The sequence below is a fragment of the Abramis brama genome (assembly GCF_963993115.1).
Source record: "Abramis brama genome assembly, chromosome: 4".
NCBI classification, from domain to species: domain Eukaryota; kingdom Metazoa; phylum Chordata; class Actinopteri; order Cypriniformes; family Leuciscidae; genus Abramis; species Abramis brama.
The window spans coordinates 51,700,679-51,727,123 of NC_139966.1; the positions used below are offsets into that span (position 1 = coordinate 51,700,679).

The window sequence follows — 26,445 nt, forward strand, 5'->3', positions numbered from 1 at the left end:
AGTTTCCTTGCCAGACGTCTCTTAAGGTTTGCAGAGTTTACTCAGCGAAGAAACAGAGCCAGAAAGAAGAAAAAAGTGAGAAAAAAACCTGAAGAATTAGAGGGAGAATTCCCAGATTGGGACATTTGCTCCATTATCTGATAATCAGCAGAATAAGGGATAGTTCAAAACAATTTCTGACTTGTTCTCTTCTCATCGTTTACTCGACTTCATGTCTTTGAATATGATTTTCTTTCTTGTGTGGAAGAAACAGAATGAGGACGTCACTTTTTGTGAGGAACATATTGAGAAGTTTTTATTTGCTCTCAAATCTTATCTATTTTTCCGTATATGGAAATATGTCGATGCTATCCTATGTTATCTTACAACATGGTGCACATGAAAGTCATGTGGAGTACTTTTAAGGGCCATTCGTTCACACAGAACGCATTTTTGTGGCAAGGTCTAGAGACGCGTTTTTTAAAAGTAAAAATTATTTCAACTTTGTGTTATGAGAACGCCTCTTTAGAAGTCATGCACGAGACAATGCAAAAGACGTGAGCACACAGTATAAACGCATTCGTCTAGCGCGTTTACATTGAAAAACAAGTGGAATGGAAAAATGTGTTGTGTGTGAACGGCCCCTTATGGTGCATTTTGTTCTTTTGGAGCTTGAAAACCTCATTTACTTTTACTCCACAGAAAAAGTTGATCTGAATATTCCGCAAAACATCTACTTTTGTGTTTCACAGAAGGGAAGAACCTCATATGGGAACAATATGAGGGTGAGTCAACGATTACCGAATTTTCATTTTTGGAAGAACTAACGTTAACCCTTTAAAGTAACTCTGGTTCCACTGTGAAAAGAAAAAGAGTTTTACTCTTATAGTAAGAAAAAATCCAAATAAAAATAATTTTCTGTAACCCCAAAACACAATACAATGCATAATTTAAAACACAGGGAAAACACCTGTGAATAAGCAAGATGGAGTATTCCATCATATTAGCACAGTACATTTGACCCTTTTATACAGATAGTGTAAATAAACTAAAAGTGACGTTAGCTCCTATACATAATTACTATAATAGCATAGAAATAATGCTAAAATAACACTGGCTTTTGTATCCATGCCAGAGGCATCTATTTACGTCAAAGTTGGGTCAGGCAGCAAAACCTAAACAGAATTTAGTGCACATAAGGCCGCCTTAATCGGTCATGTTGATTACTACCAACTGAGACTAGCATGAGACAAATCTTGTCCAAAGAACTGAAATCCAGACATCTTTACTTCCTTTCCACCCTCATTTCTCTCTTCCTCTCCTCCTCATCCTCCCCTTCCTGTCTCATATCTTCCCCCTCTGCCCGTAGTCTTTCAGAGGGGTCTGCGCTTTGAGTTATAGCCTGAGGCGGGTGTGATGTTGTTTCCACTAATCTCCTGTGAATGAGGCTGTCCGTCTGTGTGCGTGTTGAACTTGTGTGCCGCTAACTCAACGGGGCCTTTGTGGCTAACCGTTCCTTGACAGCGCTGAAGTACCGTTCCTAATCACAGTAATGCAGACATACGAGTCTGCTAGTGCGCACACACACGGATCTGCTTTAAGAGCGTAGAGAGTGCTAAGCACTTGACACCTGTAACGGATGTTGCTTGTCAATGTTTTACTGTGGAAAAAAGCTTATGCTATAGAGCAGACATACAGTTTCCATCTTATTTTGCAAAGCTATTTTCTGTTAATGTGTGAGACTTTACAGTTCATTAGTTCCTGTAGGTAAATAACCTGTAGAAGAATAACAAAGTGCAGTAAATGGTAAAACTATTTGCGCTATACAAACCAGTGTGTTTATGATTATGATAATGAAATTAAAATAATATGATGACCAAAAAAAGTTTGCAATATAAACAGCTTAACTGGAAACAAATTAAAAAAGAAAACAAATTTACTAAGTATATGAAGTTAGAACTGCCACGATACTAACAATTTAATCCCGAAAATAATAAATTATATTTTGCATAGAAAAAAAAGTAAACTTACTTTACAACCTTTGTATGCATTTATTTTCATGACAATTATGCAATTTCTATTTAGTGTAATGATTATTCTCATTACTGCAATACATTAATGCAAATCATCCTGGCCAGACACAATTATTTGATTTGAGTTTTTAGTTTAATTCAGCATAAATCGAAATCAGTACAACAAATGCTGTCATGGTGTATAAATACTTCACAAATGTATATTTTATGTACATTTTGGGATGAAATGTTCTTAATTGTCATTAAAATAATGTCACAATACAAATAAATAAATACAATTATTATTATAAATATATAAAACTATAATTTCCTAAATGTTTTCTTTCGATTTTGGGGTGAAATATGAATTCAGTGTAAATTAAGGGCAGTATAACTAACTAATATATATTAATAATTTATATAATTATAAATATATAAAAATTTGTTGTGTCAGTCTGATTAATCGTGATTAATCGCATAACTTTAAAAGTTTTTGTTTACACAATATATGTATATGTACATATACTCTCTCTCTCTCATATATATAAATATACACAGACATGCACACACATGCACAGACATACAGTAGGCCTATATATAATATATGTAGAAATATAATAATATATACACACCTTATACAAACACAAACTTTAATGTTAGATGCGATTAATCGACTTGACAGCACTAATAAAACTATAATTTCTTTTTTCCCCGATTTTGGGGTGAAATATGACTTTCTATAGGCTTTCTATAATGCATGTGCAAAAGCGAAATCAAACTTCCCTCTCTAGGCTACTTCTGTTTGCTATCATCTTAATCAAACCGCCACGCACACCCTGTATCTTCACACACATAAACATGCTAGTGTGTTCACAACAGGCAGCTGACTTCTCCCGTCACCCAGGGCTGCTGTTAACAGCACGAGTTCACACGTTCAGTGTGTGTGAAGCTGTTGGTATCACGCAGAGGGCATTAGGTCGGACAGAACACACATCCTGCCAGCTGTGTCAGATGCTTCCTGTTTGTCTCTCTCAGCAGATGCAGAGCGACCAATCTGTTCATCACACATGCTAAGAAAAAAAAAAAAAAAAAAAAAGAAAAAAATATATATACACATAATATTTTTTTTAAATAATATTATAAATATATAATGTAAATATATTGCTATGTGAGCAAAAACTATTAATGTGTTTCTCAAAAGTTAATTTTCTAAATAAGATATTTCAGTTTGTACCTCTAGTGAGCTGAGTGTCTATGAGTAGCTATAGCAACAGGCTACTAGGGCTTTTGTTTACCTTAGCAACCACAGAGTCACTGGAGAGTGAGGGTGATTAGCTTGCTAGCAGCAGCTTTCTAACAAGCAAAATAAATACAAATCACTCAAGTATTAATTTCCATTCTTTTGTAAACATACATTTGTCAGTGAATAGAGATGGACTCCGATTCTTTGCATTACTCTTTGGATTTAACTGCTGGTAATGGTTTGACTCTGAGCAGTGAGCAGAGAGCTGCTCTTCAAACCTCTCTGGTCATACTGAAGAGAAGTTACAAATTCAGCCGGGTTTTATTTTGGGGAAAGATTTTGGGGATAAAATGTGACTATTTTATTGCTCAAGGAGTTGAAGAGGATGAAATGAAGAAAAATAAGTCTTTGTACAGGTAAGAAATCATGCTTATTCTCTAAGTTAACTGCTTGTTATTAACTCATTGTGATTGTGTATATAGAGCTCGGGATCGTTGCGTCACGCCGCAATGCATTGTGGGAATCACGGTACGGAAGTAGATGTACTGTATAGTAGCGTATAGTAGGCAGTAGGTAACGTTGATCATTTGGTCATTAATTTAGGTTATTTTTTGGAAAATGGTTCAGTATTGCTGTATTGTGAACTGCTGTAATCGGTCTCATGATCGACAGGGCAAACGCCTCATAAATCATATTAGTTTTCCCTATATGGCTTGGGTCGCTGCTGGTCGTCAACCGGACGAAAACAGTGGATTATTGCACGTATAATAAATAACTCCTGAAGTGTAACAAACCCACATAGACAAGCTTCGTAGCTCACAGAATCTGACAAGTGTGTGTGTGTGTGTGTGTCACCACTGATGCTTGGTTCACGGTGCGAACGATTGTTTTCTCCGCGTTTACTTTGTAGATCTGCAGATCTTGCACTCATCCATTTGTGAACTGCAAGTGAGCCTCCAGTGACAGGTTCTACTTTTCTAAAAGTGTCTACTTTTAAACAAACAATTCAAAACGAAAGAAAACAGACAGCTCTCTGCTTATGTAAGTTAATCCGTAACGTTATGCAATTTGCATTTCTCTCTGGCGCGTTCACTTAATTTACAGCGAAGATCGCCAATCAGCATCGTCAACCTCATCTTTGCAGCCGACTGTGACAAAAAAAACCCATTTGTTTATTAAACAATTAAAATGTGTGTGTGAATGTTGTTGCCGAGGGCACCGGAAATTGTAAATCCGGCTCTGGATCGGAGGTGTAAGCGCTCACTCCACAGACCAGGTAGGAAAATATCAGGGAAACTGAGGCTTGGTATTAGCCTACTCCAGACTTTATTCATAGGGATCGATTCGCCTATAATCTAATTTGTTTTTTAAGTAGCGTTGTTTGGTTTCATTATTAAGTTTGTAAGTATACGGTATAGACAACTTTTTTGTCACGGCCCATAACTTTTTCTCTTTCTTTCTCGGTGCCGGTGGAGACCGGTCGGCTACGCTATTTCTTTATTCCGAACGCTTCTGCGTTGCCTCTAAAATGGCCGCCGTTACCCACAATGCATCATTCCATAACGTCTACGCCCGAGCTCTATTGGCTTAATGCAGGGCTGTAACCACTCTATTGGCTTAATGCAGGGCTGTAACCCCCCCCCCCCCCCCCCCCCCCCCCCCCCCCCCCCAATAATAAGAAATGGCCAAATTGCAATTTGCATTTTCAACATTTTAGACATACGAATATTCTTATTTGTTTTCTTTATTCCATGAATTCCCCTTTAATACTTGACTTAATATTTAAAATTTTGGTCCCTTCCAATGTTCAAGACATGGTTACGGCCTTGGCTAAATGCGTCTCTGCAAAGTTTGACACATAAAATTTGATATTACAATTTCAGTTCAATTCAATAGGTTTTATAGCTCAATTAATTTTGCAAGCTCCAAAAAAAAACGTGCAATAAAATATTTTATATACATTTTTTGGTCAGTTATATTCAATACCAGTATTTCTTTAATCTTGTTAGTGAGTTCTTTCTGAAATCATTTTTGATTCTATCTGTCTGTCTGTCTATCTATCTTTTTGAATCATTAAACAGTTTAAACTGCTTAGATTGGCACCTGCTGCCACAAGCCACTGAGTCCATGACTGCAGACGTGGCATTAGCAGCACGGGGGCGATTCACGGGCGACCCGTCCCATGAGTACGAGCACACAGAGACATCCACTGAGGGAGAGGGGGACGAAGCCACGGAGGTAGAGGTCACGGTGAGAGGATGGACACACGACACAGATGGGGCTATAATAAGCATGAGGAAACAGGAAAATAGATTCAACAAAATTAATAAAAGCCCATCTTGGTTTATTTGGTGTATCGGCACTTCATGATTGTGGCATGTTTGTGTCTTTATAAAATGCAGATCTTGCTTCTCTGACCAAACTTTAATTTTTAGAAATCAAAGTGTCTAAACATTTCGAGGAAAAGTGGAAGCTTCAACTAAACACACACGCACGCACACACAAAGCACGATGAATGTTGTGTTTATGTGGACGTGGTAATGTTTGGATATAAAACAACTGTTATTATTTATTCGGTTTTCTGTTTATTCGTGGTTTATAATGTAGTAAACATGGTAAATGGCAGGCGGCTTGTTGAATGTTTAATGAGCGATTAACATTGCTCCCTTTCTGCAGGTGAAAGTGAATGAGGCGAGTCGATTGGCCACGACCGTGTCAAACATCGATAAAGATGTGTCTGTAGTGCCACGTGGTGCATTTACAAAGAGTCCCAGTGGCAAAGTGCAGATAAACCGAAGCTTTGGAGGTATGCTTACAGCCAAACCCTTAGAAGTGTTTGTATATGCTTTCCAGCAGAAATCAGATGCAGCTGTGTGAGAATAAAACTAAAGTGAAATGAAATGTCAGCTCACTTCAGTTCTCTGAAGACACTTTCTTGTATCAGTCTTCAGTTCATCTCTTTATGTCGTCATTTATTTGAATGGTCTGACCCCAGATCAGTTTTAAGTTTTGCACATGATCGCAGGTCTACATCCCACTGAAGCTGCGAAACTTCGCAACTACCTGCACTTTCGTGAGCCGGTTAACCTGAAAAAGAAGTCCATCTTAATAATGTCTGATCTGAACCCTGCTCTCGACTTCCTAGATCCTTTGAGTGAGGACATTCCCAAAGGTAATTAAAAGGAATGATCTTTCATTACCTTTATGTTTGATGATTTATTCTTGATGCGGTTTTATTTCCAGGCACAATATTTTTTCTGAATGTACTTGTGGAAGTCTCCAGCTCCCAGCCTGTAATGAAACGTTGGCACTGAAGTCCGACCCCTCTTTTGCTTTAGACTTTATAATTCAAAGGTTAACAACACCTGTTAACACCACTATACTTTCCCAAAATTATGCTGACATGCAAATTGCATTTAGGAAGTCTTAATAGTGGTGGGAAATATGAGGATGGTGTAAAAATCCTTCTGCAAAGCATCCCATGATCCCTGTTGCTGGATTTCCCTCGGTTAATGACAGATATGATTTGGCAGCTGCCTAAGGCCGAGCGAAAGCCAAGGAGACATCTGGGGTGTTGTTCGGCAAACAATGATCCCATATTTCTCATTTCTTTCTGGGAAGAAGCGTTTGAGGGATTGCCATTTTCTACATCAATGATAAATTTCCCGTCTCATATATCTTGGTGTGTCTTCCTGCAATGTTTGTCATTTGGGAGTGAACTAACAAAACAATTATTCAGAAAACTATTCGCCTGGCTATTGTTGTTCTCCGCAAATTCAAGTCAGACATAAGCTTGCTGAAAGGTATTCATCCGGCATGCTTCATGAAGCTTTGCCCCTTGCTTGCTACAGACCACTACTGATTGTTTAACATTGAGTTCCTCAAGGAATATCTGGTTCTGCTGATCCTGAATCTTAACCAGATGGATTCAATTTGTTTAACATACCGAGCAAACCACTAGAACATCATTGAGCTTTACTGAAAAACATGACTCATTTATGCCTCATAGAGCCCTCATTGCAAGATTAAGAGTGACCTCCTGCTAAATGTGACCTTAAAGTGTAAAGAAAGTTGAGGTAGGAGAAGTCTAGAAGTCAAAGACTACGTTATAGGATAAAGAAGCATTTCCTCAGAGGGAATATTGTTATCGGACTCCGATTAAAGAGGCAAATGCTGCTTTGTGACTTCAAACTCTACCGAGAAACAACAGTCACCCTTACTGGAGACATGCCCAGACTTAAAGTGTTAGAAACATCTCAGCTGTTTCATTAAAGGAGGCGATCTGTCCTTTATTTCTCTCTCTAAGGGATGGCCCCTCACCTCAGGCAGCACCCAACTAGGCTAAGTTGATTTGTTTCGTCTATAAAAACTGAAAAAGTAGAGCAGGTCTCAGACAGTGGGCATTTATCCGGCCTGCCTTACAGTTTCCACTTTTTCCACTTGACCAATCAGGTGGAAAAAAACCCAATCCCCTCTCGAGAAGTGCCAGAGGTGAACAGGTTCATCTGGACGTCTCAAATAGTGGGTAAAGGTATTTACCGCTGCCCTCCTTCGGCTTCACTCAGGTTTCCTTGAATGTGGCTTGGACAAGGAAAAAGTTGGGAGACTTTCCAAGAACTTGGAAAGGCAGAAAATGTTGTATAACTGCATGGTTTTTAAACAAATATCACTGTAACAGATTAAGGGAAATGGGTTTGTTCAGTGTTGATGGAAGTATCTTGTCTGACCTGCCAGTCTTATCTAATATCTAATTTCTCGGACGAGAAAATCGAATTACTTCATATCTTCCTCAAAAGCTTTTCTAATTAACATAATGTCATGGTCGTGTATTTTGAAGAGCTCTCTATAGAACTGCAGTCTGTTAAATATTTGGACTCATAATAAGGCAAAGAGTCACAATGTACATTTTGTAGACTTTTGAGTGTTTTAGGTTAACCATTGTTAGCATTTAATGTTCAGAGCTGCAGTTCAAACACAGACTTTCATTGGCATGGAGCTTTGCGGTACTGGGCACGGGCCAATGTCGGCAGCTGGATGCAGGGGCCACCCAGACAGAAAGACCCCAGAACGCCTCTTCTTTATACACTGCTGTGATAATAGTTATCTATAACTGAGCCAACTCTCTGTCACACGACTTTCTTCTCCAGATTTTACTCTGCTGCTATCACACTATCAGAGTCTGGACTCTGTCAATGGTTGTTATGTTTAATGGTTTAAAATTCAGGTTCAGTTTATGCAAAATGCTTTTTGCTCTTTTCCTCTTTGATCTTGCACAGTAGGATAATTCTAATGTTTTTCTTGTCATTTTGCTTACTGTGTGTGTTCTTCATGCAGGGTCATGGAGCCTGCAGCTTGAGCGGGGCGGCACTGTGTGTGTATTACGCAGTTTGCTCTGGCTGGGTCTCACCTTCTTCCATGTTCCCCAGACCCCTCAGCATGGGTACATCTACATGGGAGATGGACTTATAAACCTGGACTTGCCCTTCATGTTATAGCAGCCAAACTGACCTCAGAAGCACAATCTCCTTCTTGTTTTTGGTGCCACATTTTAAAGACATCACAAGTTATTGTGTAATCAACTCTGTGGCCTTAAATTCACTGTAATTTTCTTTCTGTCAAGAAAACATAAACACGTCAACATGTTTGGAAAGTTGAAGTTGCGTTGGTGTTTCAACCCTTAAAGCAGACACGAAAGTGTACCTTGTTTTCTCTCTGGCACAAACACATGCACACTCAGAAACAGCTGCTATTGAGGTAAACAACCATTTTATTTGCACATCTGCCTTTCCAAATCAGACAGTGGAACGGTAACCAAAATCAGAGGGACGAACAAAGATCTCTGAGTCTTGATGTTTCAGTGCACTCTGGTTCATCAATTAACAGTCTCTTTGTGGCTGAGGCAATGAACAACATGAAAAGGTGCAAATTCTTTGCCATAGATCCTCTCTGTCTCATATAGGAAGTCACTGTTTTGATTGGGTAAACAGTTCTGTTTATCAGTGCTTTATGTACAGTGGTTTGGGGCCGTATCTGATGTTGTTTTTCAGGGCAGGATGTCCGACACTCATTCTCTTTTTACACCACTTCAGCCCTGTCTTTAAGATGGGCTGCACAGACTTCACAGAGTAACGTGTCAGATACCTGCAAAAGACCGTAAGAGACAGATTTGTGGAATGCACCCAATATAAAAAATGGCACAAGCAAATATGGCTCATCAAATGTGTGACATTATAAAGTGCTATTTGATGCTGTTGTAGCATCTGAGGTGATCGTACCGGTTGAGAGGTGGGTTGGGTTTGGGTTTTGGAACATGGCCTTCAGGTAAGCGGGGTCTATGATCTGGTAGGAGACCTAGAAAAAAAATTAGATAGAAGTAGTTGACTTATAACTATTAATATGTACATCAAAACAGATAAGGGTAGTTGATGCTTAAATCAATATGTTTTTAAATTTGGGCTAAATGTTTATATGACTGTATAAGGGAAAGTGTATATCTGATGTCTTTTAACTGGCTGCCATTTTTTTTACAGTTTAAAACAGTTTTAGATGATGTATTACATCCATTTTATTGAAATTGAAACTGACACTGTTTTCATTCAACATAAATAGGGTAACATCAGATTGAGTCCATGATTATAATTCTCTCAAATGAAAGTTCCAACTCACCTGCCCGATGGGCCATCTGTACACAAATTGCTATCTTGTTATGCTCCTGAGCACAGAGGCCTGTAATGCGCCGGGGAAGCATCCCGCCATCTGAGCGAATGAACTGACTGAGTAACAGCACGTCCTGCATCACGTATGAGAATGAGAGAGACAAGTCTTAAGGATAACGAGATACAGATAATGGTTTACAGAACTGTCACATGTTCAAGCACTTACGGTGTAGTTGTACTTGTTCTGTAGGTTCCATCTGTAGATAGGACAGGCAACTTTGGGATTGGGAGGTTGCGGTCGCTCCGATGTAGACTCTATAACACCCTCAATCTGAGAAAAGAGTGACAAAATAAGAATGATATTTTAGGCCTGTTTTCACAGAGAGGGCTTAGAATTAGCCAGGATTAGGCCATAGTTCAATTAGGACATTTGATTTGAGTAGCTTTTATAAACGTGTCTTAGAGAAGAAAAAAAATATTACAGATGTGCATTACAGATGTGCTTGAGACAAAACATAGCCACTGAAATATTTTAAGAAATGGCAGTGCAAATAGCTTTGAGTTAAAACAGCTCAAACATGCATTTTAGTCTGGGACTAGGCTAAAGCCTTGTGTGTGAAACTGGGGGATAGTAGTTCAAAAGCTAAATTGGAACTAACATAATTGCTGGTTCAATCCAAAGAAGAGATGAGACCGAGAGTTATATTCTGGAAGCTTGAAGGACAGTCCTTGCAACTGGAATATTGTTTTGTTTAATGTATGATAAATTGCTTTCTAAAATGTACACTTGGGATGCTACTTACAACTGTTGTTTTGCCCTCCTTGTTCTCCACCACTGTGAAATACAAAATGCACAAGAATTTTATAACATCCTATGATGCAGACATTCAGAATTACACAGAGGTAAACTTCTTGCTTTAATAGCATTGGAATGCTATTCAAAATGTAGAAACAGCTTTTATTTTGCATTCTTCTAATTTATAGTTTTTTTGGCATACAAATCATGTTAAAAGGCAAAACTGACGATACTTATTTGATTAGTTGCTTAAAATTGTGTAGAATGTTAAATATTTCTTATTTCCTTGACGTAATAACATGTCTTTGAAAATGTTCTGTACATTTCAATTTCATTATAATTAATTGTTCTATTAAATCCAAGATTTTCAACGTGCGCTCATGCTTTTAAACAGCACTAGATATAATATAATATAATATAATACATACAAGCTCAATAACAGCTATGACATAAAGAGGACGATGCTATTGCAGACGTCCCGAAATCATACTCCAGTAAACTCACCATGTCTAAGTCCGCGACACGGCACACTCCCCAAAAAAGAGACCTGTGGTATCCTCTGAAATAAGCCCTTGTTGATGAATTCGCTGTGGACGGACCTCAGCACTGTCCTTGCGGACTGCACAACACAGCGCGCCGCCATTCTTTCTAAGACAGTCACTTCCTGGTTAATTACGCATTTCCGCCTCCTTGTGAAACGTCACAACGTGAGTGGAGCGACAGTGTTATTTGGCGGTTAATGCAAATTCGTCATCCGAGGAAATAATGACTTTACGGATTTATGACTGAACGGTTCGTGAGGTGTGAATAACATTAATAAAACCCTGCTCCATTTCACTAGCTTTCGTTTTTAACTTACGGTTTATTTCATTTTACAGGTAAGAGTGATAATTATCACACTTCCACTCCATTCTTCGTCAAGTGAAAGTTACAGTCAACGGCTACCGGGTGGGACTGAGATAATGAGGTAAGATTCGAAGCACCAAATTGTAAATAATTTCTAAACTACATTTATTAAGATTAATTACGATCTTTTTGTGCACACGAGGCATTTATTGCAGTTGGTCAAACTGACTGACGATGTATTTTCTGGAAGAACCATCTAGACGTCGAGCTGGTGTCAGTGAAAGGTAGGTTAATAACGTTAGTCACATAAAAAGGTGAGTTGGTGACATGTAAAAACAGACTGTATTTTGTAAGTGTGACATTAATTTACATATTTGCAATTCAAATATATTGTATATTGGCTTAATGGTTACTGAAAGAAAAAAGAAAAACAGATTAGCAAAGGTAAGTTCGTTTTAGTAGAGGCACATTGCTTACATTTTTTACATTGACTGTTCTAAGCAACAGGTGTGGAGATATGAATTTGTTGACCACAATTACTGATAGCACTCTTATAATTAGTGAGCTATATCCATGTGTAGCCTAGTTTTTGCTTTTGCAACAGTTAAGGAGTGAGTGGAGGCAAAATTCTTCTGTAAGAGCTGATTTAGCTATACAGGGACAGATGCTTACCTTAGTTATGTATCTATCTACTGTCTACTAGCACAACATGAAGCAAGACAATTCAAAGAAATGATCCAAACGGCGAAGAATTCACTCGTTTTATCTTGACTATACAAGATATCTTTCAGGAGCATCTTAACATTGTGCTGTGATTTGTGTTCACAATAGAGTATAAAGGCACTTTGTGGTGATGCAGTGATTTATTCACATACTATCAGTCACTAATCTTGGACTTTTTTTAGGTTACTGTTACCAAACTGCACCTGCATAACTAGACTTTAGCATACGTCAGTGTTTGAATGAAAGTCATTCATGAATTCAAATCAAGTTTTATGTAGTTTGATCTAGACAGTTTGAAGTTTGATTTACAGTATAGCTTACACTGAAACATCTCCCATAAACTTACCAGAAGAGGTAACAGAACAATCATGGATACTAATACTGGAAACAATTGTGTCACTGAATGTTTTTTGAATTGCTTTTTAATATGAATACTTTTCATAAATCATATTAATTTGAATCAGACAGAGCAAAAAAGGTAGGACTCAAATTACAGTTTATGTATGAGCCAAGACTTCACTCTGAATTTATGAGGACTTGTGGTCTGGAAATGCTTTTCTTCCAGATGTTTCCAGATTTTCACAGTGTGTAAAATTAATTGATTTGTGTACTTAAGAGAGGGAAATAACCTCAAATATATCTACAGTGTCTTGATGGGAAATTATATAATAAATAAACATATAATATGTGTTGATCTGAGACGGGTTTTTTTAAATCATTAAGCCTGAAGTGGTGTTTTGTTTCAAACACTGAAGCAGTTAAACAATGATGTAGATAAGCTGTGAAAATCCCCAGCTACCTTCAGAAGTTTAGAAAAAAATGACAGAGCTTAACGACACAGGAACATGTCCTGACATTCTCTTACAGTGTTTGAGATGCAGGTGTTTTTCCTTGGCTTTTTGTTTTTGATTGCGATTGTAGAATCTTTGCTGACCCCCTATGTCCCTCATGTAAACAGTCTTTCACAAAACATGCAGATTAGGACACAAAGAGACAGTCATTATGTGATTATGCATGTGGATGCTACATATATTGACATCAAGGAGTTTTCATTTTGTTCAGATTTCTTTTTATTATAAGCTGAATTGTGTTGGTTGAAAAGGAAAATCTCTAGAAAGAAAAGCCAGTCTTACTGATGGTAGGTGATAAAATGGCTCATAGATTTGGATATCTTGGTGTACTCTCACACACAGAAAGGCCTTTTTGTGACTTTGTAAAATTACGTAAAAAGCCTTCCCATTTATCTCTCCTCATTTTTAAGGGAACCGAGAATGCCTGAACACCTTATTCACAGTCCTTGGCAAATATCTCAATAGTACTGATGGAAATGGATGTTAACAAGGTCGTCTCTGTAGGGAACAAGCACATAAATTCACACTGATGGTTATTGGCCTTTACACTGGCGCCCCTTGGATCTGGTGGGCCTTTTGAATTTCTGGCAGCTTCACTAAAATTATTGGTGTGTTGAATAATAGGCTCCTCTTGTATGTTCACACAAAACAGTCGATTAGAGAGCTCTTATGGTGTGGTTGAAGCCATCTGATTGTTATTATGTCTGTCCTTCTTGATTTACAGATGTAGGTAATGTAGTGTATCACTGAAAGAGGGCAAGATGTCTTAAAAATAAAGGGAACTTCGAAGAGATCTCATGCAAAGACTTTCAGCTTCATGACATCATATCTTGGGAGCAAAATTTGAGGAAAATGGTGGGAAACTTTTTCCATAACCCGAAAGAGCGTCCGTAACAGTAATGTAATCAGTATCGGGACATCTGTTAATCTTGGATTTGACCCATAATTTAAAAGCAGTAGTCAAAAGTTTGCTTATTTTGGGATGCAGAAAATGATGGAGCTTTCTGATCAGGTTTTGTTTTTGTGTTTTGTGTGTGTGTGTGTGTGTTGGTTGTGTTGCACAAAGCAGGCTTTGTTTCGCCAAACTCATTCCTTTGGTCATTAACACTTCAGTGGTCACATTCCTTGACAAAAGAGCTGTACAAAAGTGCCATGTAAAGTGTCTGGGCACCTTCTCATGGGCTTTGATATTCAAATGAAATGTGTAACTCCCTAAATAGCAGCTGAGCTGATTGTGGAGTGATGGGGAGTAAATCAGATCACTTTCTGAAGATGAAAAGAGTGCTTCTGATGTCCCTACAGCCTGAGATGGAGGACAATGGCTCCATGTTGATTCAGTGTCACAGTGAGAAGTTATGGGTGTGTGCAGGAGGTTAGCACCACAGAAACATGTAGGGGGTGACGAGCTTGCCTGCAGGAAGAGCCATGTAGAGGTCACAGACAATATGAGATTGCTGATGCAGACAGTAACATTGCCTGAGGAATAAGATCACTGGACAGAAGGAAGTCATCCTTATCCTGTATTGTGTTCATAGATAAGCCATCCACTGAAAGAGTAGCAAAATGAATACTAGGCCTTTGGATTCAACATGTTATTGTCTCGCTGTTTATGGATTGTGCCGTTTGACTGTGTTTGAATGCAGTCTTGTAAAAATGCCAGTGCAGAATCAGATTACATAATTGTTCTCATGCAGGCTCACTCTCTGACTCTGGTATTTCCCAAATTACCCAAGTTGAAAAGCCCCAGTAATTCAATTAACGCAGAGAGGTTTTGCTGCCTGAATAACCTCACTGCAAAGCTGTTGTAGCATGAGTCAATTAAGACATTTGAAAACAGACCATCATTAGTTTCATTTTCCTTGAATTAGTTGGAAACCGGACCTAAGTGCTCTGCAAACACACACTTTCACTACACTACGGTGCACCATAAACGCACATGAACATGTAAACACACCCTTCTTGCATTCAGCATTACTACACAAACTCAAATAGTGTCTCATCACAGACCTCATTCATCAGAAAAAGCCTTTTCAGACACTTCCCTGCTTGTCTGAGTCCAGATGGAGTGATACATGAATGATGGCATTCACAATATCCACAGTGTGTATTCACGACCCCCTGTCCGAACAGAAATCTGGGATATATCGCACTGCCAGCAACGTGAAATTTCACCCATCCGCACAGCAACAAATGTGTCTCTTTCATCCTTTCTCTGCCTCCCTTCCTCACACCCTCCCTCCCTGCCCTTGCTCTCCTTCTCTCTCTCTCTCTTTTTCCCATTCCCTTTCTTCTCCGCTCCCACACTGAAGCCAGGCGACTGGAGAGGCTCTGGGTGTACGTGCAGAGTGGCAGAGGCTCTACTCAAAGAATCAATGCGCTTTTGGAAAAGCCTCAGGAGATTCAGGCCTCTCCATGTCCCCGTTCTTTCTCTTTCTGCCCAGACTCTTCACATCCGCCAGCTTCTATCCTCATGTGCCCTTTTCATTCTCTCACTTCCTCTCTCTTTCTCCTTTCTGTCTATCTCTCTCTCCACCTTTCTCTAGTTCAGGCAAATATATGCGTACGCTTCGGCCCCATTAGCGTTAATGTCATGCAAGGTGCATCCAAGTCAACACAATGACTGATAGACTCCTGAGAGCTTGTGGTGCAGGAAGGGAAACATTCAGCTTTTTCTTTGTCTCGGTGTAACACATGTCCTAATTCCTCGCTTCATTTTTTTCACTCCTTGCTGATATAGTGTACTCAACTGCCAAGCATTATATGAGGATTAGAGAATCAGTGAACAATATTTCAGACACAGCAACAGTCATCAACAAGAGTTGATTCCTGTGATAGTCGACCCTGACCCTGACCCATTGACTCTTTTGGAGGCGACTCCTCATCACTAAGTACAAGCAAAACATGACTCAGCCCCGCATTTAAATGTGGTTGTCACTCCTGTAACTTTACAGTGTGTACGGGGCCTTATGGCTCGTTTCCACTGAGCGGTACGGTTATTAAGAGACTTAGAGAGTAAGTCATATTTCATTTATTAGAATTAAAACCTAAATACTGAAAAAAAGGTGTAGAATATCTCTTCCCTGTTACTTTTTCTTTTACACCATGAATCTGCTTTAACTCAGACTTTGAAATATATTAACAGTAGGTGTTTGATTTGCAATTCTCGTGACACCCCCTATGTCAAATGTGCCGTTCAGAGGGAATGAGCACCTGCCATAAAGATGACATCACTGTCCTCCTCTCACTGTCACTATCAGTCTTGTTCCCCTGTTGAATTTTTTGCATGGCCATTTGCTTATCATAATCCACCCACTGGTGGCTGGGTAGCTTTCAGTAATGAATGTGGCCCTGAAAAGTGATTAGACATTTGAGCAGCACTAGATATATTGCAATAGATAAAAAACATATTCATGTAACATCTGCAAACAAATATTGTCAGATATTCTCCCAGATCTAGACTATTCATTCTTTTATTTTTAAGTCTTAAGTGTCCAAATACATTTCAAGATTATAGCCTGCATTACTTAACTGACCTGCTGTGGGAACCTCAGGTATGTCTACCTTTTACTGTTGTGCTTAAACTGTCCAATAGGGGGTAGTATAATTGTTAGAGAGAAAGCTTGCGCTAAACATTGCATTGTGATCATCTTTTACTGTCTGCAGATCCATGTGAACTGGGAGATGTGCCAGATAGGAGACATTTGGGGAAAAAAATGAATATAAATTGGTAATATTGCAATCATCCCTTCTATAATGTTTTTGAATGAACATAAGATACATTTTATTCTAAACATACTCCGGGAAGAGCTAGTCTAGTCTAAACTATAAGTATATTCAGCACTATAAAGGAAGTTAGTGATGCTAGTCTGGAAAGTATGTGGTTTGATAAGAAATGTTCCTGTTGACAGGCTCATAATTTAAAAGATGAAATGTAAGATTTTATTAATGCATCATTGTTCTTGTTATCAAAATGACCTTCATTAGCCCCCAATTTATCATTCTTAAGTCAACACAATGAAAAAAAAAATCCTAGAAACAGTCTACAGTTTGTAAGTCTGAAGGACACTCCATTCACATAGTTACAGCGCATTGTGTGTGTCTAAGGTGGAATTCTGTGAAAAACCCCTATGCCCTGTTCTCCGCTCAGTTGGGGGTCATTCACTGTCAAAGACTTGAGACTGTCTCCTTCAGCTTCCCTGTCAGTGTAGAGAGGAAAAGCAGGTAGTCAAGAGCTTCTTTAGTCTGAAGTATAGGCCTAATTAGAAGACACACACAAAAATGAGGAAAAACAAGGAATTAAGCTACAAAGGTCAGAAACCTAGATAGATCCCATCATCTTAATGTACATTTATGTGCACAGAAAAATTGTAGGACATTCTATCTAGGATATTCTTCAGTATAGAAAGAATAACTTTTAAAAACATTTCAGTTTTATGTTTTTGTGAATCAATGTCATGAGATGACAAATAAATATGCAGTACTGGGAAGTATAACTGCATGTGCCACTATGTAAATCATCAGAGCTTGACATCAATGCACAAATGGTTTACCTCACCTTTGAACACATTTTAACCGCTGACTGAGCTGCAACTGGACTAACTGCGCTGATATTGATCCTGATTGTGTTACATACAGCAAGATGTAGTCATTGTTAAGACTAACTTCTGCAGACCAAGGGAGTTGTCCAACAAGAACAGGTTTCTTTGTTTACTGGTCTGTTTATTGGTAGAACAGTCGATTGAAGAGTAATTTTTGAGATTCCCTGGGCTTGAGTTTTAGTATGCCACCTGTTCAATGTTTTCCTTTCAGTCATTGTGAAAATCTTTTTTTTTAAACTGCTCCCTTGGCTCAGAATAGGATTTTTTTGTTCCTGCATCTTATGTACCATTAAACTTTTACCAGACTTCTGTGGATTCTGTTGGAAGGTACCCACCACACATTGTGTATTTTCAGAGTTAGCCTTTTATGTTTTAAACCTTTTAGTTTTTTGCTGTGTTTCAAGATATTTTGATAATATTTAGTTTGAAGCACTGAGGGAAGACTGACATTGAAGTGAACCCTACTGTGTTCGGTCTGTGGGGTTTGTTTAGCTGCTTTTGAGGAAGAGGCACAAGTGTTTGGTTTTTCCTTTCTTGCATACTGCCTCCTAAGGATTTCTATCCATCCAAGCAAAGCTCAGTTGAAGCAGAACATTTTCAAAAAGGACTGGACTTTGCCAAGCATTTGGCATCATGCTGCTTGAAGAATCTCCTTTATGTTTACTTTTCTTATTCGCTTTGGCAAGTGGTCTGCACTCCTGGTCTGCATCACTCCCTGGAGAAGTACAATCCTATTTTATGCTATTCTGCACTTATTGTCAAGTCAGCTGGAAGTTCAGAGATCAATAGCAAGCATTTGTTTTTTAAGAGAACCTAGATTCTCATTTGAGCAGAAAAGCCTGACCTTTACCGAAATGCATGAAGAAATGTGTCAATATTGTGATTAATAAACCACCTGGAGTTTCCCCATGAACTAAGGTGATGGATAAGGAAAGTTGAGGAGTTTCTACTGCAAATGTGAATGTCAACCCCTGCCAGTGGTTAGTTAGAGGGCAGATGTCAGGCCTCAACACATGTTCTGAGGTGGGGAAGACATAATTAATCAGCTTGTGAGGTAGCCAACATGTATAATAATCCTCATACATATCATATCCTATCATAGAACCCCTCTGAATTCCTGTTTTAAGTTAATATTAAAATAAGTTACATTAGAAGTTTTAACTATTTGAAAAAGTTGGAGGAGATAGTGATTTATTAAGTGTGTGTAAGAGGGTTTTTTTCTGTTGGTCACCTCTGCATGAAATGTGCCTTTTACTCTCGGTGCATGAAAGTCAATAGTAATTTTATTTTTTATTTCACTTAGCTGACCCTTCTGTAATAAAACCATACTGTAGATTTCTGTCATGAAACAACTCTACAGTACCCTAGTGCATTATATAAAACAATTATAGGAGGAGAAAGGGAGAACAAAATCACAAGACTCCAGCATTAGGGAAACACAACCTTCAAAAAATTTGTAGAAACCAAAATTTGTATTCACGTCCTCTCTGTCTCTTTACTTAGACACTAGTGTTTATGGTTGGAAATGTAGGAGAACACTGCACATCAAAGAGATGAGCATGGCTTAGAACTCCTGCTCTTCTGCTTGAGCAACATGGGAGAGAATCCCAAAGTATTTGGGAAAAATTGCTGGGTGTGAAAGACTTTAAATCTACGTTTTATCATCTTTCTACATAACATAAAGTCCACTTTAAGTGACTCTCCCTATGAGCAGTTGTTTGGACTTTGATTAAAGCTCTGACCTTATGAAGCATCTTTCCATGGCAAGCAATAAAACACACCCCTGATGCATGACCCGCAAGAGCAGTTGGAAGGACGGATGCTTCACACAAAACCAACATGAGATTGTGTCGAAGAAGGGATGCCTATTATTGTTACATCTGTTTCTGATCAATGTTCTGTCCATGGCATGTTAGCCTGACAGGAAGTGCTTAGCAGAAATAAAAAGGAGACCGTTGTTCTAAACTGTAAGGCACGGCCCTGGACCAGTTTGCTTTGAACCAAGCTAGACCCCAATTTAACTTGCATCTGGACTAGATCCTACAATGACTTCAGGTATATTATGCAGGAAAACTGAAAACCGAGTTACTAGTTTATTTGATGGAATATATAGTGTTTAGGAGTAGGGTTGGGAACCGAGAACCGGTTCTTATTCAGAACCGGTAGTGTTTTTGAAAAAATACCGGAACCGTGCGAAATTCCTAAGTTTCGGTTCCGAAAACGGTTCTGGTGGGCGAAGTGCTGGAAGCCTATCCTTTAATAGCGACGTCTCACCTGATATTAAAATAGTAATGAATGCACTGAAAAACCCTCGCGCTACTCAAATACGTTTTGCGTCAGATATCAACGCATAGAGAGAGAGAGAGAGAATTAAAGACAGTAGAGCTGCACGATTAATCTTTAAAAGATCTCGATTCAAACACCCACGCGATCTTATTCCTAAATTACAAAAACCTCACCCCTGAACATTCAAATCTGTTTGCGGAGTTGTCCATATGAAACAGCTTTACAATCACACAGTATCGATATTTCTGTTACAAATATTCAAATGATCACAGAAGTAGGCCTACTGAGATAAAAGTTTATAATTCGAGTATAAACACTGATGTCTACGGTAGCAACCAAAATATTGTAAATCACCTTTTGAAAGTCGCTGCCTTAAGATAACGAGTGTATCGATTACATCTGATGCTTCAAAACATTCATAAAACGCAGTCCGTAACTTCTTTGTGTTCAGAATTTACAAAATATATACAATGAGCGAGTGCATCATGAATGCCTTTTTTTTCAAACCGTGTTTTTGTCTTATCCTGAATTACTACGTTAAGCCTGCAATAAGCGTTTATACTCGGACTATACTTTAGACTGGCGGATCGCAGCCGCTGCGGAGTAGCCCAGTACCTGCGTGACTCGTCATAGACATAAATAGAGAGAAGTAGCTCCGGCTACAATGTTCTTCCGCAAGACGCATGCCGTTCTGTTTATTAACTGCTAGAGCGCTGATTTATCCAGTAATGAAACAAGTAAAGTCTTTATGAATCAATCATTCAAAACGATTTTAAAAATAATCTGTTCTACACACATCTTACATGGGTGTTCAAGCATATTCTACCCCTTCTGAGAGGGTATTCTCCACTGCTGGAGATACAATAAGCTAGGAGAGGTCCCAAATTATTCTAGAGAATGCAGACATTTTTATTTTCCTTCAGAAAAAATAATATTTTTTTGCAAAAATTGCTTAATAATATGTTGAATTTGTTGACATTACCAGTCTGTTAAACTCATTTGACAAGTATAAGAAATAAATACAAAAAGGATTGTGGATTTTTCTCTTACTACTATTTTTTATTAGTTGTTTTAATATTTTTTATTGAATGGGAACCGGAACCGGAACCGTTTGGCGGAACCGGAATCGGAACAGGAACCGGAAAATTTCTTACGATTCCCAACCCTATTTAGGAGGAGGTTATATACAAGAAAAAATCAGAAGAATGTAGTAGTGAACAAGGGGATTTGCTCCTAACCACAGCATATTACAGTCTGTTGGTTCCATAGACCTGGTTTGCTACTGAGAGACAGTTTGATTCACTGTTCTCAGTAACCCATAAAAGACAAACCATCAGTTTCCACAGCTGTGCTGCACTGTCCAAAAGTCCAAGAGGGACTTCCTCCGTTCACATGAAGTCTGCTTTCCTCCCATAAGCCTGACAGGCTGTTGATTACTATATAGGGCTCATATGTTAACTGGCTCCCCTACCGGAGTAAGCATGGATCTGATTATGGGTAAGTGCGTTGAATAACCAGAAGCCTCAAGAGAGGTGGTTAATATAAAACAGACCTTTCTACAACACCAACAAATCATGAAGAGGCCTGTCTCTGTGTGTGTATATGTGTGTGTGTGTGCGTGTATATATATATATATATATATATATATATATATATATATATATATATATATATACACACACACACACACACAGTATAAATATATTTGCCTATGACTATACTGTCTGTGCAATTAGAGGAGGCTTTACACACCGATATTAGGATGTGTGTGAACTAGGATAAGTCCTGCTTTAGGGTTTGTTACCACAGTCATGGCCTCGGTCTCTGGAGATGTCTTTGGGAACTTGTATTTTAGAGTTCTTTGGGAACTTTTTAATATGCCCAGTATATTAAAAATACATTGTTTACTTGTTTCTCTCAGAGCTGAAGCAACCAGACAGCCTTTATAAATCTTTGAATTATCCTACAGAAATGTCGATAAAGATTTGACCGTAATGCAGATTAATCTTTTGAGGAGTTTGGTTTAAGTCTTTATTATTACGTTTTTATTTGAGCTAAACCATACTTCTCTTCATTACAGTGACCCTAAAAGACAGCTTTTTGTCTTTAACTATTGATCTACTAAAGATTCAGGTCTCTGAAGAATGTGAAAAGCACAATCAGATATGGATGAGGTTAACATATCGCTGCATAAAGTCTGAACTTCAGATAAAGATTAAATTTACACTTGCACAGGATATGCTTGGACTGGACATTTCCTCTCAGTTTCTCTCTTTTTTATCTTGTTGGAGTCTAAGGGCGTTTTTACACTGGGAACGTTTGCTGAGTCCGAGCGCGATTGTTCCTGGTGCCCCTTGCAGCGTTGGTCTGGTTTCACACTCAACTTGATTCTATCAAACCCTGGTGCACTTGTGTTCATCTTACGTCAATCCAAATGTGCACGACCCATGATAGAAAACAGAACGTGGGTCAATATATTGTGTTTTTATTAATTTGGTGTTTTGTATGAGCAGCTGAGTAAACGACACTTGGGTTCACTAACTCTGTGTGTGGCATGAAGGTGGCTTTCTGCTGCTTGCTAACAGACTCTTTTGAGGAGACAGTGGATTGCCATTCATTTGCCTCCCTGATTGCACTCGCTATGCACGAATACACTGCAGGCTCACTTTTGCTCATATCTAAGGTAAATCGCAGGTTACTTTACTCCTGAACAAGTGCGCACACGAGTCCCTGTTGCATTCACATTTATGCGAATCGCGGCACAGTTTGAGTGCAGCCGAACTCAGACCACCTCAGACCAACATACGCTCCCAGGTCCACATGACAGCTTTCATATTAGCAATTTTTCCCCGTTCTGAACTAAACTGCCAGTGTAAAAATGACCAACCAAAGTTCCAACCACCTGTATGCAGGAGGACACAAGCATCTTGCCTTATTTTGCAGTCGTAATGGAAACATAATGTTTCCTAATGAGACTTCTCTTATCTGACAGTGTAAACCTCTGTCAATCCCCAATGAATTCCTTTGGAATCCCCTGTTATATCAGTGATGACGAATGGTATTGAAGCATTGATTTGAGAAGACAAGTTCAAGATTCATAAAACCTCAACCTCTAGTGGTTCTGATAAGAGAAGCCCACTTGGCTTCATGCCTATTAGATAAGTCACAGACACAAAAAATGCTGGGAGCTTTGCCAGAACGGGTTCAAATAACTTGCCAATCACAGACTGTCAACCCATTTGGGTCTTTATCACATAAGATTTTTTTCAGTACTGTATATTTTCTTTAATTAACCAGAAGATTTTTAACAGTGACTATATTCTTCTGTGGTTTCTCAACTTTCAGGGGTACAACCCTGTCTCCAATACATCTTTAGATGCTGAATGTTCAACCACTAGGGGACATTTTATCCATGGACTATGATGCCATTCTCATCTTACCTTGTGCATATGAAAAAGCTTTGCCTTTCCATGTCTGGAGTGACCCCTAGTCTGAATCGTTTCGTACTGTAAGTTTGAACATGCTTGTAATGTCTTGTTTAGGAAGTAGGCTCAGTTCTTTGTTGGATAGTGTGCACCGTTGGGTCTGGAGAACGAGGCCTCTGTTCTCTCAGGTCTTCCCTTTAGGAATGTCTGGCTAGAGGCACTGTGAAGGCCTGTAATCCTAGTACCCTGGCAGTGGAACGCAGTGGAACTGCTCCAGATATTGCTAAGAAGCTTAAAAAACCCAGGCTGGAAATTCAATTACCCTTTCCTTCAGAGCACTCTGGTGGTCACGTGAAAAGAAATCACTCTGAGTAATAACTTATTCTGTTCTATCATCATGAATAACAGCATCTCCTGGGATGGCTTCCCCAAGTGCCCTTGGAGTTTCCTCCGCCCTACATCCATTTACAGCATATAGACTTTTTTTTTTGGACTGTATAGTATACACTGCCTCGAGAGAGAGAGAGGAAGCGTGTTTTTCATGGATATTCTTCCATATCATCACTGTCCCATGCAATACCCATTAAGCCGTTCTAAATTTCAATGCTCATATTGTCTACTCAAATTCAATATTTGTGTATATTAAACATGTCTATATGTTCCGATAGATGTCCACATGTCAGCATGTAATGTCATGGTTTGTTTTAAGAAATTTCTTGCTTGATCCCTCAGGCTTGCTTGAACAGAAAACAGACGGAAGGCAATTGGAATTCTAAGTGGATGAAGTACTGTTGGACGGGGTCGCTGAATTACATTATAGCTATACTGCAACAATCTATTGGAAAGGAGAACAGGGTTCATGTTTTAATCTCAAAACAGATTTTTCTGTTCCTAATGTTCTAGTGATGATAATACCCCTGTTAAATTTCAGCAATAAGGCCAGAACATAGGAAAAAAACATCCAACTTTACCCTAATACTAGCAAATTGCAACATCGCACACAGCAACCACACAGAAATCCAAAATAATCACTGCGCATTTATGAATTATCATATTATGAGTTTATGCAGTATCTCAGAAGACTGAACGTTTCTCCAATACTTTTTTATTCCTTGATTAACGTTTTTGTCAATATTTAGCTGCCTTGCTAATGACAATATATTGGTATACGATATTGGTGACTCCTTAAGACCAATGTTGAGAGCAGACAGCTAGTTGATGTTACTTCATATTTTAAAGCAGTAGTAAGCAGAACAACATTGCATTATTTAACTTGCAGCCAGGATGAAACCATACCATTTTTATCAACTTTTCTCAGCTTTTGACTTGTTGCTTAGGGAATGGTGTTTTTTTCTATTTCCTGTAGAAAAAGAAGGGAAAAAAGTTTATTCTGAACCTGATAATGTGGAGGAGGGTTGACAGAGAACATTTTAGTTCAGTTCCCTTCAGAATATCATCACTTTGCATGAGGAAATCGGGCCCTGTATAGACAAAGCAAACAAACATAAAACTAAAAGCTAAATAAATTTAGCCACCAAAGACACAGCTCATCTTAAAACTGATTGATTTAAATTGTTATTTTGATATATTTACAGGTGTGATGTGAAATCAATGTAAATATATGTACTTGATGCACTTTTTTCCAAAAACTAGAAAGCTGACACTATTGCTTTTTTGAGGTTGACTCACACATCTGGGTTTGGTTAAGAGCGGAGGTGTTTCCTCTGGGCCGTTCAGCTTTCTTTCACCTCTCGCCTTTCAGAGTGTCGTCGGACTTTACTCTCTACATGGTGCTACCTTGAAATATGACGCATCCATCGACATCTTAGGATTTATTCTTGGTTTATAGATCCTCTGAGACCCCTTATCCTTCACTTATCAGCTCATTTTTCTGTATGCAGAGACCTAACACCCCCATTATCATCTAACACAGCACTCTATGGTGATAAACAGACCATGGAGTTCATGTCTTGGTGATCTGCTCACGTGAATAGAGCCTGTGTTTCCTGCTTACCCCTCAGGTTTCCAGAAGGTGATGCTAAATCTGCCCACAGGTGAGGTATGACGTCAGGAGAAAAGATGTTATCCAAGGTTTCTGTCTGTCCACTGTTCCTGTTGTGACCTCAGATCATTAAGCACATCTTGTTACTGTTGAGGTAGGGTGCTACTAAAATATATTCTCTAAAAAAGACAGCTGTTAATGTACTGAGACAGCTAGATGGTTACTGGTTATAAAATATGAGAAAAGTACCTTTTTCCCTGGAAGCAGGTCGTTAAATACTGAATAGATGAAAGAGTTTGTCTGGCTGATTTACGGCAATTCTTACCATAAGCTTAGGCCTGTGGTCAGGTTTCTGTTTCAATGCACAGATGAGTATGAGATGCAGAGAAGTGGATGAGTTCAGAGAGCCAGACACATATTCTCAGTTTGTGGGGCACTGTTGATGAACTTTAAATGTTTAAAATTAAAAAAGGTTGATTTAATGTGGAGTAATGTATTAATGTAATAAAGTGTGTTGCACTGTCCCATTTGCATGCAAAGACTCCATATTTTCAGTTTAAATGGTGCTGGTTCTCATGTCAGAACCAGTGTATTTAACATCATTTATTTCCCTGTTTTTGTGCTTTTTATGATTGGGCAGATTAAGTAGATTTGATTATTATAATGGGAGTGATCTAGTTTTGATGCATAGCTCTATGCCATTCGCTTCAAGCATAGATATGTCATGCGCACTGCGTAGGCGTACATAACCACCTAACCATATGGGGAAAGTAGAGGTTTTCAATTGTATTATCAGTGAATAAATAGAAAAGTTAAACTTACTTGTAAATTATGGTGTAAATTAAAAAATTATGCTATAAAGTGTCATAGCCTGTGCAATAGTTCATTTGTAACATTTTCAGCTCCCGGACGATACAGCTGGGGATGAGTGCATCTTGATGAGTTTGATTGTATTACTGTGAATGTTTGTGCATATGTTTGAGACAGCTTTGTTTGTTTGCTTTTTTTTTCTCTTTCACTCTGTCTTT

The 26,445-nt window shown here is 38.6% G+C and overlaps 2 protein-coding genes and 1 long non-coding RNA gene across 3 annotated transcripts; 2 read left to right on the forward strand and 1 right to left on the reverse strand.

Annotated features, from left to right (window-relative positions):
* Nucleotides 1-3,151: 3,151 nt before the first annotated feature.
* rsph9 (radial spoke head component 9) lies at nt 3,152-8,896 on the forward strand. The gene is made up of 5 exons (XM_084111098.1): nt 3,152-3,650; nt 5,316-5,484; nt 5,911-6,040; nt 6,260-6,406; nt 8,569-8,896. The coding sequence occupies exons 1-5, from the start codon at nt 3,424-3,426 to the stop codon at nt 8,727-8,729; spliced, it is 834 nt and encodes a 277-aa protein (XP_083967224.1). The 5' UTR covers nt 3,152-3,423; the 3' UTR covers nt 8,730-8,896.
* Nucleotides 8,897-8,983: 87 nt separating this feature from the next.
* On the reverse strand, nt 8,984-11,365 carry mrps18a (mitochondrial ribosomal protein S18A). The gene is made up of 6 exons (XM_084111099.1): nt 11,191-11,365; nt 10,694-10,725; nt 10,117-10,221; nt 9,901-10,024; nt 9,510-9,585; nt 8,984-9,375 (listed from the first exon to the last, which is right to left on the reverse strand). The coding sequence occupies exons 1-6, from the start codon at nt 11,327-11,329 to the stop codon at nt 9,231-9,233; spliced, it is 621 nt and encodes a 206-aa protein (XP_083967225.1). The 5' UTR covers nt 11,330-11,365; the 3' UTR covers nt 8,984-9,230.
* Nucleotides 11,366-11,563: 198 nt separating this feature from the next.
* On the forward strand, nt 11,564-25,628 carry LOC311082017. The gene is made up of 3 exons (XR_014606087.1): nt 11,564-11,653; nt 11,735-11,816; nt 25,437-25,628. It is a non-coding gene; the product is annotated as an uncharacterized lncRNA (long non-coding RNA).
* Nucleotides 25,629-26,445: the final 817 nt, after the last annotated feature.